Source organism: Coturnix japonica, chromosome 14 (assembly GCF_001577835.2).
Source record: "Coturnix japonica isolate 7356 chromosome 14, Coturnix japonica 2.1, whole genome shotgun sequence".
NCBI lineage: Eukaryota > Metazoa > Chordata > Aves > Galliformes > Phasianidae > Coturnix > Coturnix japonica.
The window spans coordinates 11,226,125-11,244,256 of NC_029529.1; the positions used below are offsets into that span (position 1 = coordinate 11,226,125).

General features: G+C 54.1%; 2 protein-coding genes across 3 annotated transcripts in view; one reads left to right on the forward strand and one right to left on the reverse strand.

Annotated features, from left to right (window-relative positions):
- Positions 1-624: 624 nt before the first annotated feature.
- Positions 625-13,609, forward strand: NLRC3 (NLR family CARD domain containing 3). Its single transcript, XM_015877363.2, is given in 20 exon segments — positions 625-712; positions 4,660-4,795; positions 4,797-4,821; positions 4,911-5,171; positions 5,942-7,685; positions 7,926-8,012; positions 8,700-8,783; positions 9,097-9,180; positions 9,517-9,600; positions 9,837-9,920; positions 10,260-10,343; positions 10,548-10,631; positions 10,902-10,985; positions 11,077-11,160; positions 11,311-11,394; positions 11,650-11,733; positions 11,849-11,932; positions 12,065-12,148; positions 12,220-12,303; positions 12,389-13,609. Coding segments are annotated over 19 exon segments (3,372 nt in total). The 5' UTR covers positions 625-712; positions 4,660-4,723; the 3' UTR covers positions 12,480-13,609.
- A 2,142-nt stretch (positions 13,610-15,751) lies between these two features.
- Positions 15,752-18,132, reverse strand: part of CLUAP1 (clusterin associated protein 1) — a 38,842-nt gene continuing 36,461 nt past the window's right edge. The window contains exons 11-13 of one of the 2 annotated variants that reach the window (XM_015877367.2): positions 17,275-17,324; positions 16,701-16,754; positions 15,752-16,274 (exon numbers count right to left, since the gene is read on the reverse strand). In XM_015877367.2, the coding sequence (XP_015732853.1) occupies positions 16,125-16,274; positions 16,701-16,754; positions 17,275-17,324 (254 nt within the window). In that variant the 3' untranslated portion in view covers positions 15,752-16,124. The remainder of the gene's footprint in view (positions 16,275-16,700; positions 16,755-17,274; positions 17,325-18,132) is intronic. The other variant, XM_015877368.2, reaches the window with a different exon arrangement.

The following is an 18,132-nucleotide window of genomic DNA, read 5'->3' on the forward strand; positions in this document are numbered from 1 at the left end:
AGACACCACAAAATAGAGTATATAAACCTCACCATGCTGCACTGTGGAATCACATCACCCCCGGAGCTCCTCCCCAAAGCAGGTTTCCCACAGCAGGTTGCATAGGAAAATGTCCAGGTTGGGTTTTGAGCAGCTCCTTTCAATACCTCGTTTTGAATATTTCCTTCCAAAGAAGGAAAATCCATGAACTCTCTGGGCAGCTCGTGCCAGGCTCTGGGACCCTCAAAGCAAAGAAGTTCTTCCTTCTGCCCATATGGAATGTGAGCACCAGCAGCTCCTGGGCTCTGGCAGCACCAGCTGACCTGTGGTGCTGCTTTGGGGGCTTTGTTTTCATTTGGGCACAGTTCGGTCGAGCTGTGGCAGCTGGGACTGTGGGTTTCTTGCTAGGTCTGCACTTGATTTGCATACACAGCAGCCACAGGAAGGAAGACAGAACAAAGCCCACGGCAGGAAGGGGTGAGGAGGGAGCTGAGAACCACGAGAGCAGCGGGGCTGGCACAGAACTGAGCGGGGTGCCCACCTCCCCAGGCACCGCTCCCAGAGGGGCAGGAGCACAGCTTCCATCCTGTGCCTTCTGCTCCGACATCTGGACAACGAGAGCACGAAGCTCTGGGACCATGGAGGGGCCTGGAGGATGCTCCCACCTGCAGTAGGATGTCCTCCCATCCGTCCTGCATGCATGGGGACCTGGGGAAGGTGTCACAGTGCCGAGGTAAGGCCTTGCTGGGGCTGTCACCTGGGGTTTATGGGGACAGAGACCTGGCACTTGGCTGCCCGGTGCAGGGTTAAGATGCTGCAGCCCTCTCTGCGGCAGCCATTTGCTGTGGTGCTGGTTTTGCTGCTCAGGATGTCCCAGCTCTCTTCTTCCAGCCAACAGTGGGGAGGTTTGGGAGCAGTCCTGTGCAATGAGGCACCAATAGGGACCCATCCCACATCACCAGTCTCATTCACCCTTGTCTGCTGGGTGCGTGCATGGAGCCAGTGCATCTTCTTGTGCAGCGCCAGGGTCTGCCCCATGTTAGAGATGTTTAGATGAATTCATTCCTCTTCAAAAACAGCCAAAGAAATGCAGTGTAAATAGAACACGCTATTTACATAATATAAGCAGGATGAGATAAGGATGGTTCATTTCATCATGCTGCCTATGAGCCTGGAGCATCGAGGAGCGAGACAGGCTCCTGCATCTGGCTTGAAGCCTGATCAGAGCTTGAAAGCTGAGCTGCACCCATGTGTCCCCCCTCAGGGTTCCCTGCAGAGCTCAGCCAGAGACAGCGAGGCTGAAGGCTCAGCACCCAGTGCCTCCTCAGGCTCTTTTTGCACATGGGGATACCCAAAACTAATGTGTGAACTAGAAGCACCAGGGGCAGGTGGAGGTGATGGGCTCAGCAGTGCAGCTGTGCTGTGTGTCGGGTACCACCCGGCTGGTGAGTGAGGTTTAATCCTACCAAGCAGAAGATGCTTCGTTGCTTCAGTGGAATTCTTTCCCATTCTGCCAAAAGGTGGCAGCCCACCTCGAGCCTGAGGGTTTGCTCCAACCATCAGCAGGAGAGCAGCTGCAGGCAGCAGCCCGGACATCTCTTGAGCTTCTTGAAGCTGCTCTCAATACTCAGTAACTAAGCAGCAGAAAAAACAAAAGCATCCAGTGCAGCTCAGTGATGCATTAGTGGGGAGACCTCTGGTCTCACAGCAAGAGCACCTGGCACCTCCCATGTTACCTCAGCACAAGCACTTTCCTGCCTCTGGCTTTTGAGCTCACCACGGGTTTTTCCTATGGCTGTGAGTCCCTGGTATTGTAAGGTATTAAGGTATGTGAGCCTCCCTAGGGACCACAGGAGCAGGATGGCACTGAGACATGCACCAGGAAATGGGGGCAGATGGGCTGCCTGCTCTGCTCCTGGGGGAGAGTGAGCATGAGGGCAGCAGATCTGGATGCGGGTCTCAATGCACTCACCCTGCCTGAGCACCCAGCAAGGCCCAGTTTGGCAGTGATGAGATGGGAGGGCATAGTCATAGAGTCATAGAATTGTTTGAGCTGGAAGGGACCTTTAAAGGTCATCCACTCCAACTCCCCTGTAAGAGAAGCTTTGTAATGTACCTACATACTGCACCTCAGCCATCTTCCATTGTTTCCCACTCATGGGCAGCCTGCTGCCCACAAAGGCTGTGCTTCACCAGTCCCTCCCTGCAGCACAAGGCAGCTCCCCACGCAGCACAGTCTGCACCTTGCTCACCCAAACCACACACAGGAGGGTTACCAGCACTACCAGGTCTGCTGGGTGTGCAGGAGCCCAAACCCCTGCTGGGTGTGCTGAGAGCACAACCTCACACTGACGGTACGGCTGCTGCAGGAGGGCTTGGGGCTGAGCAGTGCAGCCTGGAGCTGCAAGGTTTTCTGGCTTCAATGAGGCATGAAGCACCCTGCCTCTATCAGCACAGAGCAGCAAGTGGTGCCCAGCTCCCTTGTCCACGGGTAGGGTGGGTGCTGCGTCCCCATCACAGGAGGAAGACCATGGAGGCTGGGAGCAGCAGAGAGCAGCACGAGGCTGCTACCTCCAGCCGCCATCCTGCTGCCACCGACCCTCATCACTAACCTGTCTGAGAGTTTCTTTAGTTCCAGTTCTGTACCTCTGCAGAGCCCAGGATGAGCAGAAGCGGTCAGGTCTTGCTCACATGTTCTGGTGCCAGGTGCAGGATGCAGGGCAGGGAGATGTGGCAGCAGTATGGGTTGCTTGGCTGTGTCCCTTTGGTCCCAGGTGTGATGTAGGAGGAATGGCCTCTGCTCTGCTAAGAGAACACACAGGTGCTGACATCTTCAGATGAGCCAATTTTCTGTTGCAAGACAAGCACTATTAAAAGCCAACCATTCCACACACTGCTGTGCCCCTGGGGTTACCAGCAGAAGCCTCCCCACACATCGCCTCCCCACTCACCCCAGTGGTCCCCGTGTCCCCAGAGCCCCATGTTACCCCTCCTGGGACACACCCAGTGATGCAGGATCCCCCCTGGAGGCAGCACAGCCCCAAGGCACCGCTGGGTCCCCACTGCTGCAGCTGTTTGCAGCTTCCTGGCCCGTGTAGATACAGATCACTGTCACCTCCCCGGGCCCAAGGGGTGAAGCAGCCCTGGAGCTGCAGCCACGGGAAACTTCTGTACAGAAAGTAGAAGAAGAAAAACTGCTGCCTCTGCATCATTTCTTCTGCTGCTTTCTTCTGTCTGTCAGATGCCTTTGGTTGAGCTGCTGGTTTGTAGCAGCGGGGTTCCATTTTGATGTAGCACCAGAAGGCACGATTAAATAACCTCTGGCCTTAGAGCAAGTTCTCCCCCATCAAAGAGCTTTTCCCAGCCAACCATGTTTTGGAGGATGACAAGGAAACGCGCCTGCAGGCAGCAGAAACCCCTTTCATTTTGGCCACATTACTGGGGGCAGAGTGAAGATGAGAAACCCAGGGACTGCTGTGTGCAAAGATTTAATGAAAGCTTCCAGGCCAGTTAGAGACCAGGAGACATTAAAGAGTGGTAATTTCACTAAGAATTCTGACTGAGCTTGTTCAATTTATGCCAATATCTTAACTGACCACTGGGCTGCCTGGGGGATGAAAAGAGAGGCAGCTGAGGAAGGGGAATCAGCGGGGAGCTCCATAGGCAGGGGTCAGAGCTGGGCAGCTGAGGAAGAGCATATAAATCATATCTGGATCTCCTGGCAAGAGGATGAACAGGAGAGACTGCAAAGAGGATGCCCCAAGCATCCTCACTTTGTACCGTGGATGAAAAACTCCACCAGGTTCTCTTGCTCTGGAAGAGGTCAGGTTTGTTAGAGCAAAGAAAATGAGAGCTTGCTGTCCCTGCTGTAAGGCAGCATCACTGTAGTTTGCTCAGGAATGGATTTGGGCAAACACAGCTCCATCTGTGTCCCTCCTGGCAGAGCCTGGCACACTTTGGGGTGAAATGGCCCTGGTGCTGTGCCAGGCCATGGGGATACGAGCCTGCACTGCTGCTGTGCACTTACAAACCAGCCAAAGGTGAGTGGTTTGGCACTCATCTGCAGCAGACGAGGGGGAGGGAGCAGGTAGGTGCTGCTCTGTGCGGTGATTCACCAATGCTGCCGAAACGGAGTGTCTGCAGAGCTCTGCAACAGGATGTGGTGTTTGCCACCAACCTGCACACTGCAATGCTGGCCCTGGACGTAGGTAGCTTTGAAACTGAAACGGGTCCTCTGTTGTTCTGCCGCTGCTGCCCCACAGCTTCCTTCACAACAAGGAAATTGTCGAGCGGTTTGCAGTCCTGCAGGTGATGCTGCTGGCATCCAGGCGCTTGCCAGGTGCTCTGCAGATGGCAGGGAGCTGTCACTGTATGGACAGTTTGCACAGTCACGGCATGCCTGAGAAAGGCACCCGCAAAATGGTGCTGGGGAAGGCACCAAACCTGTAGGACGTGAGGTGTGAGCAGGTAGGAATGCTGCAGCATAGTGAGCTCTGCCCTGGCTGAGCCCACAGCAATCTGATCTCCTGCACGTCCTGAGCCAGAAGCCAAGTTGAATGCTGCTGGATTTAACATCAGAGGACCACACAGGGCAGAGCTGAGTGCAGGCATGCTGGCGGTGGGGAGGGTAGTGCCAACTTGAAGCAGCTCCCTGCCACGCTGCTCCTCTCGTTCCTGCAGCAGGATGGATAAAGGCTGAGTGTGGCAGCAGGAGCCTGGGCTGACGTGGGTTGCTGGGCAGTCCATGGGACGGTGGTGGATGCAGGCTGAAGTCTGCACTGCTGTGAACACTGTGCTCATCACCCTGGGACCCCTGATGCCACGGAACACCTCTGATGGAAGGTGAGTGGTGCCCAGGGATGTGGAAAGCTGCAGAGCAACGTGCTCAGGGACTGCATGAGTCACAGCTCTCCTGCTCTCCTGTCCTGCAGAGGCTTGGATCAGTCGCCACCGGAGGCAGCTGATGAGATCCATCTCACCACAGTTCCTGGAGGAGATCATTGGCTACCTGCAGAGGCTGGACCTCCTCACGGTGGAGGAGGCTGGCCGGGCGCAGGGGGCGAGTTCCCTGCCCGAGCAGGTGAGGGCCGTGGTGGACATCCTGGCTGGCAAGGGCAGCCATGCCTCCCAGTCACTGCAGAGCTTCATCGAGACCACCAATTCTCAGCTCTACCTCCACATCACTGTCTATGGTAGGCAGCCCACGGTGGGTGGGATGTGGGGTGTTAGTGCACCTGCCCTGGCATTTGCTGGAGCACCTTGAGATGCACACGGAGATGACAGGAGCCATGTCAGGCCTCGGGGACCTTCCTCCTGCCTGCTCTATCACACCTCTCTGGGCAGCTTGAGAAGGGGGGAAAGTAAGAAGAACATCTCAGCAGTGCTGATCTGCTGCCTCTGGGCTCTCACCCCGGTTCTGAGACATCTCTGCTCCCTAATCAGAGCTGGCAGCCCTGAACACCAGCTTCTGCTCCACCAAAGTCCCTGTTTTACATCACACTTCAGCATAAATAACTTGCTAGGGTTCAGGTGGTGATGAGGCAGGGCTGAGGTCAAGCCACAGGTCAGAATCAAGGCTAACAAGGACTTCCAGGGTCATGAAGAGGCCAATGACCACCATGTGAGTGCAGAGCGATGAGGTGGGTCAGAGGACAAGCTGGAAGAACAGTTCACAGCCCAAGGTCCAGACCAGCAAGGTCTATAGCAGGCACAGATGTGATGGACCTGTGGACAGGCACTCCTACACTGTAGCTCAGACTGGTGCTCGAGGTTCAGGCCTGAGTTTAAATGGGTTTCTGGACCTATAGGGGTGAGCAGAGGTTGAAGGTGAAGCTGGTCAGATCCCTGGCACCTTCCTGCTCAGGTAAGGGTCTGTGAGGCTTCCTCTCTTCATGGGAGTGGCTGCATCTCTTACTTGTGGTTCTTCTCCTTCTTAACTCCTGTTTCGCTTCTCTCTGTGCAGAACCGATGGTGCAGAAACATCTGGAGAGCCTCCAAAGCTTCTGTGGGAACAGCTTGGAGAAGGGTTCCCTCCAGCGCCTCACGAACCTGCTGCTGGTGGAGGGCTTGACTGACATCCAGCAGAAGGAGCACGACATCCTGCAGATGGAAATGACCAAAGGCCTACGAAATGTATCCAAGAGCATCCCTTTGGAGAAGCTCTTCTTGCCCCTGTCCAAGGTCAGCATCCCCCCACGGATCTCTGTGACCACGGGGGTGGCTGGGATTGGCAAAAGCACGTTGGTGAAGCTGTTTGTTGGCCGCTGGATGAAGGGGTTGATCAACAGGGACATCGTGTTCGTGCTGCCCCTCACCTTCCGGGAGCTCAACACCTACGAGAAGCTCTCTGCAGAGAGGCTCATCCGCTTGTCGTTCCCCCACATCACCGAACCCAACTGCATCTCCACGGGGGCTGCCAGGACGCTGCTCATCCTTGACGGCTTGGATGAGTTTAAGACCCCTTTGGATTTTTCCAACACGGTTGCCTGCACCGATCCCAAAAAGGAGATTCAAGTGGACAACCTGATCACCAACATCATACGAGGCAACCTGCTACAGGAGGCTGCTGTCTGGGTCACCTCGCGGCCCACGGCGGCCAGCCAGATCCCTGGCGGGCTCATAGACCGCATGACAGAAATACGCGGCTTCAAGGCTGCAGAGATGAAAGACTTTTTGGACCAGATGTTCCTTGACAACAAAGACTTGTCCAGCCAGGTTCTGCATCACATCAAGGCTAACAGATCCTTGCACATCATGTGCACAGTTCCTGGATTTTGCAGGATTTACGGCTCTTCAATTGGTTATTATCTAAAAAACAGCACCAGTCAACCCCAAGAAACGGCAGCTGTTCCTAAGACCTTGTCAGAAATCTATTCCTATTATTTTAAACTGGCTATGAGCAATGACTGGCCAGAAAGGCAGAGAGAAACCCTCAGGATCGAGCAAGCTATGAACAACAGCAAGAAAGTGATGGGCAGCTTGGGCAGGCTGGCCTTCTACGGGCTGCTCAAACGGAAGCACGTGTTCTACGAGCAGGACATGAAGACATACGGCATAGACCTCTCCTTGCTGCACAGCAGTTTGTGCAGCAGACTCTTACTCAAAGAGGACATGCAGTCCACCACGGCCTATTATTTCTCCCACTTAACCATACAGGAGTTTTTAGCAGCTATTTATTATTACACCGCTGCCAAGCGGGCAATATTCGATCTCTTCACGGAGAGTGGGATGTCCTGGCCCAAGCTGGGCTTCCTCAACCACTTCAAGAGCGCCGTTCAGAGGTCGCTGCAGGCTGAGGATGGGCAGCTCGATATCTTCGTGCGCTTCCTCTCCGGGCTGCTCTCCCCGCAGGTGAACCAGCTGCTCTCCGGCTGGCTCCTGGTGAAGGATGAACACAACAGCTACAGGAGCCAGGCCATCAGCTTCCTGCAGGGCTGCCTCAACACGAACTACGTTATCTCATCGCAGACGGTGAACACCGTGCACTGCCTGCATGAGATTCAGCACACGGAGATTGCTAAGGCTGTGGAGGAAGCAATGAAGACCGAGAGCCTGGCTGGGATGCTCACACCGGTGAACTGCTCTGCCCTGGCGTACCTCCTGCAGGTCTCTGATGTGTGCATGGAGGAGACCAACCTCTCCAACTGCCTCACTTACAACATCTGCAAGAGCCTGCTCCCCCAGCTCCTCTTCTGCCACGGTCTCAGGTAAGTCGTGGTGTAACGGTGCTTGGAGAAGCAAGCAGGGACTCTGGGCTGCTCCCATGTGTGGCTCAAACTCCCCAGTGCCTGCAGGAGATGTGGGCCCACCAGCGCTGCCCAGCAGCACAAAGCTGCCCTGGGGATGGCACTGCGACAGCTCCGCAGCAGTCCCCAGGCAGTCACTGATAGCCCCTTTCCTCACTTTTTGTTCTCTTTGCTTTTGCTCTTTCCTTCCATTTCCTCCAGGCTGGACAATAACCAGTTTAAGGACAACGTGATGGAGCTGCTGGGCAGCGTGCTGAGCGTGAAGGACTGCCAGATCCAGAGGCTCAGGTAGGACCCGGTGCAGGCAGAATGCACTGTTCCAGTGCAGAACCAGGGCAAGGGATCATCCAGTCGGCTCCTCGCAGCTGCTGGGTGACAAGGACAGTGCTGCCCCTCAGCCTCCTGCACCTCACCCTGCTGTCTGCTGGTCTCCCAGGACAGCAGCCATCAGCAGCCCTGAGCCCACCCCTTGTGCAGGCTGATTCATCCCAAGCCCTGACTGTGCTGCCCACACTGGCTATTTTTGTCCAGCCTCCTGCCTCCTTGCTGTTCTTAAACCTGTAATTGGGGTAGCAAGCACAGATTGCTCGTCCTGATACACCACCTCCCGGGGCTGTGGCTGTCTGCTGGGCTCCCCAGGCTCAGGTTAGACCAGCTGATGTCTGGAGATAGGTGGCCCTTAGCAGATATGATATTTTCCCATCTCCCCTCCTGTGCCTATGGCTGCACATAAAGCTGTGAAATGTGATATGCTGTGATCTGGGCAGCTCCCTTGTTTACTACATTAATTAACACGAAGGTCAGAAACCCTCCATCTTGGCCCTGCAATCCCACCCCAGCAGAGCACACCTGGAAGTGATTGCAAGTGTGGCTATGCCACAAACCAACCTGATGCTGCCCTCTGCTTGCAGACATGTGGGGGCTGTGAGAACTTCCTTCTCCCATGACAGACTCTTGCTTTCTTTTTCTGGACAGCCTAGCAGAAAATCAGATCTGCAATAAGGGTGCCAAAGCACTGGCCAGGTCGCTGATGGTGAACAGAAGCTTGACGGTACTGGAGTAAGTGAACTATGTAGCTCCTGCAGAGCCAAATCCCACCTGGCCAAGCTGGGACAGCCCTCTGGGAATGACACCCAGCTGTGTCCCATAGCAGCAGAACCCACCGGCTGCTCACAGTCCCTTCACGTGGGCTTGTTAATAATATCAGATTGACACCTGACTTCCAGCCTGGGGGTGAGGGGAACTCAGCACTGTGGTTAAAAGAGCATCCTGCTGGGACACCCCAGTGCAGGCAGACAGATGCTGCTCGTGCTTTTTCTACCCCCATCCTAACCTCATCCTTTCTGCTCCTCTCTCCCCTGCCTTGCCTCAGCCTGCGAAGCAACACCATCGGCCCATCGGGAGCAAAAGCATTGGCTGATGCACTGAAAAAAAACCAAGTCCTGCTTTCCCTGAAGTAAGTCAGCAGCACCAACGGGAGCTGAGGCACAGGATGAGCTGCCCACAGCCCTCATCTTGGTGTTCCTGCCCTGTGGGACCCTGGGCACAATCTCAAGCCCTCAATCAGAGGGGCCCTAAGTCACCACTGGGATGCAGGGCAGCACAACGGGGAAGCAGACCCTGCTGTGCACAGTGAAACTGGGAACCCCTCAGTGCAGCAGCAACAGGATCCTGCTCACCCTGCACTGCTCCAGTCCTGGGCGTGTGTGTGTGTGTGTGTGCTGGTGGGTGCTGTGGTTGCAGAGATGCCACCTGCCCAGCACTCACTTGCAGTTTGCTCCTCTCCTTGCAGCCTGCAGCACAATGTGATCAAGGAGGAGGGAGCCACGGCCCTGGCTGAGGCCCTGCTGACCAACCGCAGGCTGATAACCCTGCAGTGAGTGACCCCCTGCTCCCCCAGCAGACCCTGTGCTGGTCTTCCTGTGCTTTCCCCCAGTTTACTCCCCCCATGCCACCCCTGACAGCAAAGAGATTATCATAGCTCCATAGACAAGTCCTTCAGGCACCTGTTTCCCAACCTGAAATGTCCTCAGGGTGCATGTAGGGGGGGAAGAGAGAGAGGGGAAAATGTGCTGTGTCTGATGCTCCTGGCTGAATTCCTCTCCCTTGCAGCCTTCAGAAAAACTCCATTGGTGCCCATGGTGCAAGGAAGTTAGCAGAGGCACTGGTGCAGAACTGCAGCCTCAAGGAACTGATGTAAGAGCTGTGGGGGAGCGCAGGGCCAAGGGATGGAGATGCAAGTGCTGTGCTCAGCTGGGATCCATGGACACAACCCTTGGCAGGGCTCTGGGCTGTGCTTTGGGGCAGCCACTGTGGGTGGAAGTGGGAATGGCAGCGGAGCAGCTGTTGGGTGGGCCTGGTGCAGAGATGCTTCACATACCCAGGAGAGAGCAGGGAGCCAGGCAGTGAGCAGAGAGGCTGAGCCTGGTCCCAGCAAGGGTCCCAGGCAGGGCAGGGCTGCAGACCCCCAGCTGCTGGCAGGAGTTCTGCTTGTAACATAGATGTCAGTAATGCTCACCCATCCTCATGTCTTAGGCTCTCCAGCAACTCTGTAGGAGACAACGGCTCGGTTGCCTTGGCTGAAGCCCTGAAGGTCAATCACAGTCTGCAAAGCCTTGAGTGAGTGCTCCCCACCTGGCAGCCCAGCTGCCCCACTGCCCCTTACCGGGTGCCCGCTGCTCCTTCCACGTTTGTTCCTTTAGCCTCGGCTCCCCTTTGTGGGAGCTGCCAGTTCCCCGGTGAAACGGGACCTTTCACCCCAAACACAACCCCACAGTGATGGCACGGCTGTCCCATCCTAACATCTCCCTCTGTCTGTGTCAGTCTGCAGAGCAATTCCATCAGTAACACCGGGGTCAGTGCGCTGACAGAGGCTCTCTGCTTCAACAAGGGACTCATCGACCTCAAGTAAGTGATGGCCCCACTGGCCACCCTGTCCAATGGCAGCTCTCACAGCAGCTGGGACATGGGACGCTGGAGCTCCTTGGCACTCAGGGCTGTGCCTGGCTGTTTCCACAAGTGCTCTTGGATGCTGAAAGCAGCTATTTTCAGTGGGGGTAGTTAGAGCTCAGCAGCAATGCTGTTGCAGTGCACGGCTGCAGCCCTGGAGCAGGGCCAAGGGGTGGTGGGGAGCAGATGCCCCCCCTGTGCTCCTCCCCAGCCCCAGTGTTTCCCCAGCTTGAGGGAGAACTCCATCAGCAAGGAGGGTGGCCCCGCCATCGCCTGTGCCCTGCGCACCAACTGCACCCTCAGGAAGCTGGAGTAAGTCCCACGTGCCTGGGGGGGCACCCAGCCTGCTGTGCTGTGCTGTCCCAACCTGTGTGTGATGACGTCCTCTATCCTCTGCCTCCAGCTTAGCAGCCAATCTCCTGCATGATGAAGGTGGCAGGGCCATCGCTTTGGCCATGAAGGAGAACCGGGCACTCACATCCCTCCAGTGAGTTTCCATCGGACCCGGTGTGTCCCTGATTTGCTCTCCCACATCCTGGATGCAGCCGTAGGGGTTCACTCTGGGTGCTGAGCCTGGAGGGACTGGGACATCCCCACAGCCTGCAGCCACACACTTCACATCCTGTTCCTCTTGCAGCCTGCAGTGGAACTTCATTCAGACGCAAGCGGCCATGGCCCTGGCACAAGCACTGCAATCCAATGGCAGCCTGGCCAGCCTCGAGTAAGCACAGATATAGTGGGCAGGTCCCAGCACTTCTGGGCAGCATCCTCCCATGGGCACCAGCTGGGATCTGGCTTTGCCCTTTGCCTCCTCCATGCGCCCTGTCCTGTCCCTTTCCCCAGTCCCAGGTTGGGGGTGCTGGATGTGTGTGCCCCCCCAGGCACTCTGGCACACCATGCCCTGTTTGCGATGCACTTTGCTCCCATTTCTCTGCCCCCGTGTGCTCAGGGCAGACGCAGTATTTGCTTGTCTCAGTTTGCAGGAGAATGCCATTGGGGATGAGGGAATGGCCGCCCTGGCTGCTGCGCTGAAGGTCAACACCACGCTGGCAGATCTCCAGTGAGCATGCAGGCTGTGGCAGAGCCCTGCCTCTGCAGCTAGTCTGATTAACACATCTAATTAGCAAACTGCAGCCACCTTGGGACACACACTGAAGGACTCTGTTCTCTTGCAGCCTCCAGGTGGCTTCCATCAGTGCAGCTGGTGCCCAAGCCCTAGCAGAGGCCTTGATGGTCAACAACAGCTTGAAGGTTCTGGAGTAAGTGCTCAGTGGGACCAGCGAGCACCCACGATGTGACACTGCTCCCTGGGGTGTCTGAGATCCCCATGCTGGGCTTAGCACTGCTTGTTCCCCACGTCACATCCCCTGACAGCCCATCTTGCTTTGCAGCTTGAGAGGAAACTCCATCAGCGTGGCAGGGGCCAAGGCAATGGCCAATGCATTGAAGGTGAATCGCAGCCTCCGCTGGCTCAAGTAAGTATCCCACTCACTGGGGTGAGAGGCAGGAGCCTTCCAGCCCTCCCTGACCCCGCTGCCCACCGCAGCCTGCAGGAGAACTCCCTGGGCATGGATGGGGCCATCTGCATTGCCACCGCACTGAGGGGCAACCACGGCCTCACCTACATCAAGTAAGTGGTGGTGAGCACTCAGCGGGATGGTGAGATTCTCTCATACCCACTGGGATCCTGAACTGCTCTTCCTCCCTGCTCCCAGCCTGCAGGGAAACCGTATTGGCCAGTCGGGAGCCAAGATGATCTCTGATGCCATCCGGACCAACTCACCCAACTGTGTGGTGGTGGTGTGAGGGCACCCAGCCGTGCAAGGAGATGGCCTGGGGGGCAGAGGACATCCCTTTGGATCACTGCTCACCCACTGAGGGAGAGCTGGGGCAGGGAGAGCCCAGCAGATCTCAGCATGACCCTGCAGGGGCTCACAGCTGCTGCTGTGTCCCAGGGCTCTGAATCAACAGCGCACAAGGGTTAGAAGCTGGGGAATGCACAGCGTGCCTGTTCACTCAGGCACTGGGGGAGCTTCAAGGCTGCATAAATGGATGAAAAGAAAATGGGAGGGAGGAGGGGACAGATCTTACATATCAAGTCCTCACACACATGGGTGACTCAACTCCATCAGGCAAGCAGCCCCTCCTGTAGGACACTGCTGAAATCCTACTGAGATGAGAAGGCTGCTTTTCCCTTGACCCTGCAGAGAAGGGGCTGCTCCCTGTGCAGCTGTGTGGTTTGCCATGCCCACAGCAATAGGTTGGCTTTGGCTGTGCAAACACAGCACCCGACTGTTTGGTACTGCTGCTCTCCATCACATCCTCTTGGAGGACACAGGGACACCAAGGCATAGGAGTGCAGTCACTGAGAAAGGCCTCGGGAGGAAGGAAGGAGGAGCAGGAGGAACAGCACTGCATGAGGATGGGCCTCAGGACAAAGTCCTGTCCCCCAAGCTGAGGAGCACTGGGCTCCTGCTGCTGCCATTGGGTCACCTTCTGGGCAGGTGGCTGCTGAAAGCAGAGGTGCCAGGTGATGCCTCTGTGTGTGTGGCAGATGTGTCAGCTCTCGAGAAGGTGCTGGGTTTGCAGCTGGAGCAGCAGGCGGTCTGTGCAACCCCCACAGCCCCCAAAACCAACAGCCCCTCTCCCTTCACCTCCCAGAGCCACATTTGGACACGTTCCTATGGAGTCAGGGCAGTGAGCAGCTGCTCTGAGCTCCTCTGTGGGCTGATCCTGGGGGAATGCTGGGGCAAGCTGTGCCACATGTACATGCTTGGAAATAAATTAGATCCTGGCTGAAAAGACACCTTGTTCTGCCTTCCTCTGTTGGTTGTGGGTGATCACAAAGGACATTGGGGTGCACTGCCAGGCCTGTGCCCCTCCACCTGGACTGGGACCCCACACCCTGTTCCAGTGTGACTTTTACATCTCATGGAGTGGCTTACTTTCTCCATCAGCATCATTATTTCCTGAAATCCTCCCTCTGTCACCAATACTTAAAGAGCAGGCTTGGAGCCAGCTCTGCCCACAGCCTGTGCCTAAATCCAAGCTGAAACATTCTCCAAATGCCAATGGGAGACAGCAATCAGCAGTCCCAAGCTGGATCCTGTACCCTGGCACTCTAGGACATACAGGATTAACAACAATTTGAAACACATTTATCATTCTGAGCACATGTACACATATCTAGCTATATACGAACTCCCCTGAGCTGAAAGGGGCAATTGCTCAGAGGGTTCCTTTCCAGCAGTGCTGAGGGCAGGCTGCTCTTGCCCTGCTGCTCATACCTGACAGAAGAAGCTGCAGTCGGGCTGTGCTGAAGGCTAGGTGGCAGTGCTGCCTGAAGAGGCCCTGGCTCTGTGCACACAATGCAGTACTTCAGCTTTCTGTTTCAGCCTATGATATAAGAAAATAGCACAGAAAACACGCTCTGAAACTGCACTCTGAACTCCAGCACTGTGCCCAGCCTCGTGGGCAATCTGCCTCATGGGTCAATAGCATCTTCAGCATACAGGGAGCATATACCCTAAGTAACATGGAAGAGTATTTTCATATCAGGTGCTAAAACCAGGACGTTTCAGCCCCTGGGAGAAGGGAATGCAACCAGCATGTGCACCTCGCTGGCTCTCAGAGGAGCACCCTAATGGCTCTGCAGTAGGTGTCCAACACTGACAACTTCCTGCTTTCTTTGAGGTGAAGTACCAAATGCCAATTAACTTTACAATTAAGGGTGCAAAGGGGGGTCCTAACTGCCAGCTCAGTTTGAGCCCATGCAGCTGTGCATGTTGCAGCACACCACGGCACTCAAACACATACTGTTACTACACAGAAGCTGTGGACTATTTACCTGTAGAGTTTTGGCACATCCTGACAGGGCGCTTCCAGATCTGAGCTCAGCTGATGAGGAACTACTTTGGGTGTTCAAGATGTGAGAGATGCTCCTGTTTTTTCAGGTAACTGCTGCACATTCCTTCTTTCAGCTCAATAAAAGAGGGGTTGGACTACACTCTTCAGACGGTGAGAAAGTGAAGTGCTTTGCTGGTGTGAAAAAAAGGAAGGATGGGAGAACAGCCTGGGCTCTTGTCTGCTCTGATGAACACCCACTGGAACAAACTCATCTAATCAAGCACTGATTTCTGCTCCTGCAAGGACAAATAGTGATGCTAAAGCAGAGCTAAAAGACAAGAGGAGATACAGCAGATAAACTCCAGCTTTTGCTTTCACTGATGGCAAAAGTACAACCCACTGGCCTCCTTGGTAAGCTCAGCACTTCTGCCAGCAGACCATCAGCAGCAGCTGGGCGCTGTGCTAACATCCCAGTGCCACCACTGCCCCATACTAACATCAGCTCCTACCACGCTGCTTGTCATCATCTGCCTCCTATCTTGTTCCTCAACAGGAAACTGAGCATATCTCATAAATATTCTCCCAACAACCCCTTATTTTTTTCCCCAAAGTGTGCAGGAATTTAATATCTGGGATCTTAATCACTATTTGCCAAAACAGGACAGGTATCCTAAAAGCACTTCAGTGAGGGGCAGACAAAGGGGAAATCTCATTCCTATTGAAAACCAGTCCAAAAAGGGTTGAATAATTACTTACAGAAAATACACCTATTTCTGATAAAAGGAGGAATGTTTTCTCCAACAGAGAACAACATCACGTATCAGTTAATTTCTATGGAGAAAGGTTGAAGAACAAAAGGAAGCAACAGCAACCCAACTCTGAGGGCATTTGAGTGCCTAAAGCTCAGTCTGCTGCAAAAGGGTCATTAAAGGGCTAATTTCCTATGGGTTTAATCATGGTGCATCTGATTCAATCTCACACACAGCTGCTCTGAGGACACTCAAGCATGGCTTAAGCCTGAGAACAGCTCCCAGAAACACAGCTGGAACACTGAGAGATGCTGCACCTAAGTTGTCTTTGAGGATCCTTTCAGTGGTTTCCCAGTTGTAGCTTTCTGCCTTAGGCCAACTGGTGCTGCCCTATGCAGACACAAGCCCTTGATGAAGGAAAGGGTATGTTTAGGATAAATAGATTTAAGCCACTTTTAAAATCAATTTAAACGTGTTCCCAGAGCAGCTTTTATCCAGCTTTATTAAGGCAAAAAAAAATCTGTTTGGTCATAATAAAGTGCAGGGAAATCAAGCACATGATGCTCACTGAAGTGAGACTTCTGGCACCGCAGCGCATGAGGGCCAGTTCTAATGCAATTATGGAAATAACAGCACTCCACATTACTGTGATTCTCATTATGGATAAACTGCTCATACTTTGCAGTCACAAGACTGGCAATCCAAGTTTAATTTTCAAGTTTAATGAACATTATTTACCAACTCCTGAACTCGTGCTGACGAGCACTTTCCGGATGGCAGGGTGTTATTAGTTCCTGGCCCATGTGCTCTCTGAAGTCTGCATTTCAAGGTGCCTCCTGGTCCTGCTGCTGAAGGGTCAGAAGTCATTATCACTTTCCTCCAGAGGCTCTGGCTTCTTTGCTCGGTGGCTGGATTTGCTCGGGGAGATTTCCATGCTGTCATCTTCCACATCCTCCTCATCATCTTCATCATCATCCAGACCAATCTCACTATCCCCTGAATCATCCTGCAGGAAAACACACAGTGCTCACCACCACTTCAGCTCTCAGACAGGAGGCATTTTGGTCTGCTCAGAAGCAAAGGATGGTGCTCCTGGCCAGCACTCAGCTGCTCCCAGTGTAATCACACACCCCAGGGCTATGGGAAAGCCACGTGTCTGCACAGGTGCAGTTCCAGCTTTGAACTTGTCCACAGCTCAGCAGCTGTGGGAGCAGAATGCCCCCCATGGCTCCTACTTCACTAGACATCAACTGCTCCACTCAATTCACAGCAAACATCTTTTCCCACTCCACGGGGCTGCCAAAAATGAACTTCCTGACTTCTGCTGAATCTGTAATATCAAAAGCTTTGCAGACCTTCAAAGCGATACCTAAAGTGAGGCTGAAGAATCAATGCCTTTTGGAAGAAAAGAAATCGCAGGAGAGGAACCCACCTGAGCCTTGGTGATGATCCCGCACTTGCCTGGCTGGGCTGGGGCAGCTCCCAACTTGGACAAGAAGAGTGGGAAGAACAGGAGAAGCAGAGCAGGAAAAAAAATTAAAAAAAAAATAGGAGAACATAAAAGAGAAAAGAAAGGAAGTAACCAGAATGGGAGCAGGAGGGAAGGAGGCAAAAGATTGCAATGGAAATGGGGGAAACTGAGGCTGACCTGTCGAGCACAGACAGGTGCCCAAAGAGCTGCTCACCATGTGGAAATCCTGTCTGAAACATACTTGATATGTGGGGCTGTGATATGTGTGATATGTGGAGACATGGGAAGGGACTGTGAACAGAGTGTAGTAAAAAAGGGAAATGGAAAGGGTGGAGAAATTACAAAGCTGGCAAGGATATGGGCAAGGACAGTCAGGCAGTGCTGTGACTGAGGGTACGCTGTCTTCACCTGCAGCACTGACCCGACCCAGAAATGGGTCCAAATGCTAAAGGCAATCTGTTTCTCCAGCTGAGAGGGCAGGTGCTCTAAAGCACTGTCAGAGAAGCTCTGCAAGCACACAGGATTAGTTACTTACATCTTCCTCTGTGTCTCCACCCTGCATTGTTCCCACGATCCGGGCTCTTCCTGCAAATCAGAGAGAATCACTATGAAGACCATTGAATGAAAGATGAAGGTCAGGGTTTCCTTCCAGAGGACCAACCAAATGGCAGCAAGAGCGTGAGGTCCCAATGCATGTGAGATCACACAGGGCAGATTTCCCACATCACTGGAAGAGCTGTGACAAAGGTGGGAGCCTCGTTTGAGCTTTCAGATACCAAACCCCACATCTCTGTGTGTGGGAGCGTGAAGCAACAGATGGCCACAGTGCATGTCCCCATGTGCTGGAGGGGAGGCAGGAACAGCAGAATGTCTGCCTGCACCAGGCAGAACTGGCAGCCATGGGGCTGTTTGGCACTTGAAATGTGCAGGGCTCTGTTGAGCTGGGCTCAGCTTGCTGTGGCATTAGTGCTGCACTGCTCTGGCCAGAGGCTCATGCAGCTTCCAGGCAGGTGAAAGTCTCTTATGTTTGCTTACAGATAATGTGAATTCATCTGGGACAGGCTGTACAAAGTAATAATTAGGTAAAATGCTTGTAATGAACAGACTGTAATTCACTGCACCTTTGGATTCAAATCCAATTGCAGTACAACAGCTACTGAGCTATCAGGGATCAGAAATGAACGTGCATCCACAATTTAAGCCTTCTGCCTCTCTTCCACTGCATGTGATGCTTACCACTGCACTGCCTGGGCAGCTGCCTACAATGGATCCACAGGACTGGAATGATTTATGTCATCTTACTCAGTAGTGGGTATATGTTAACCCTGTTCCTGACAAGGAACTTAACCAGAGAGGTTAGGAAACCCACCGTAAGGGAAAGGCAGACTTATAG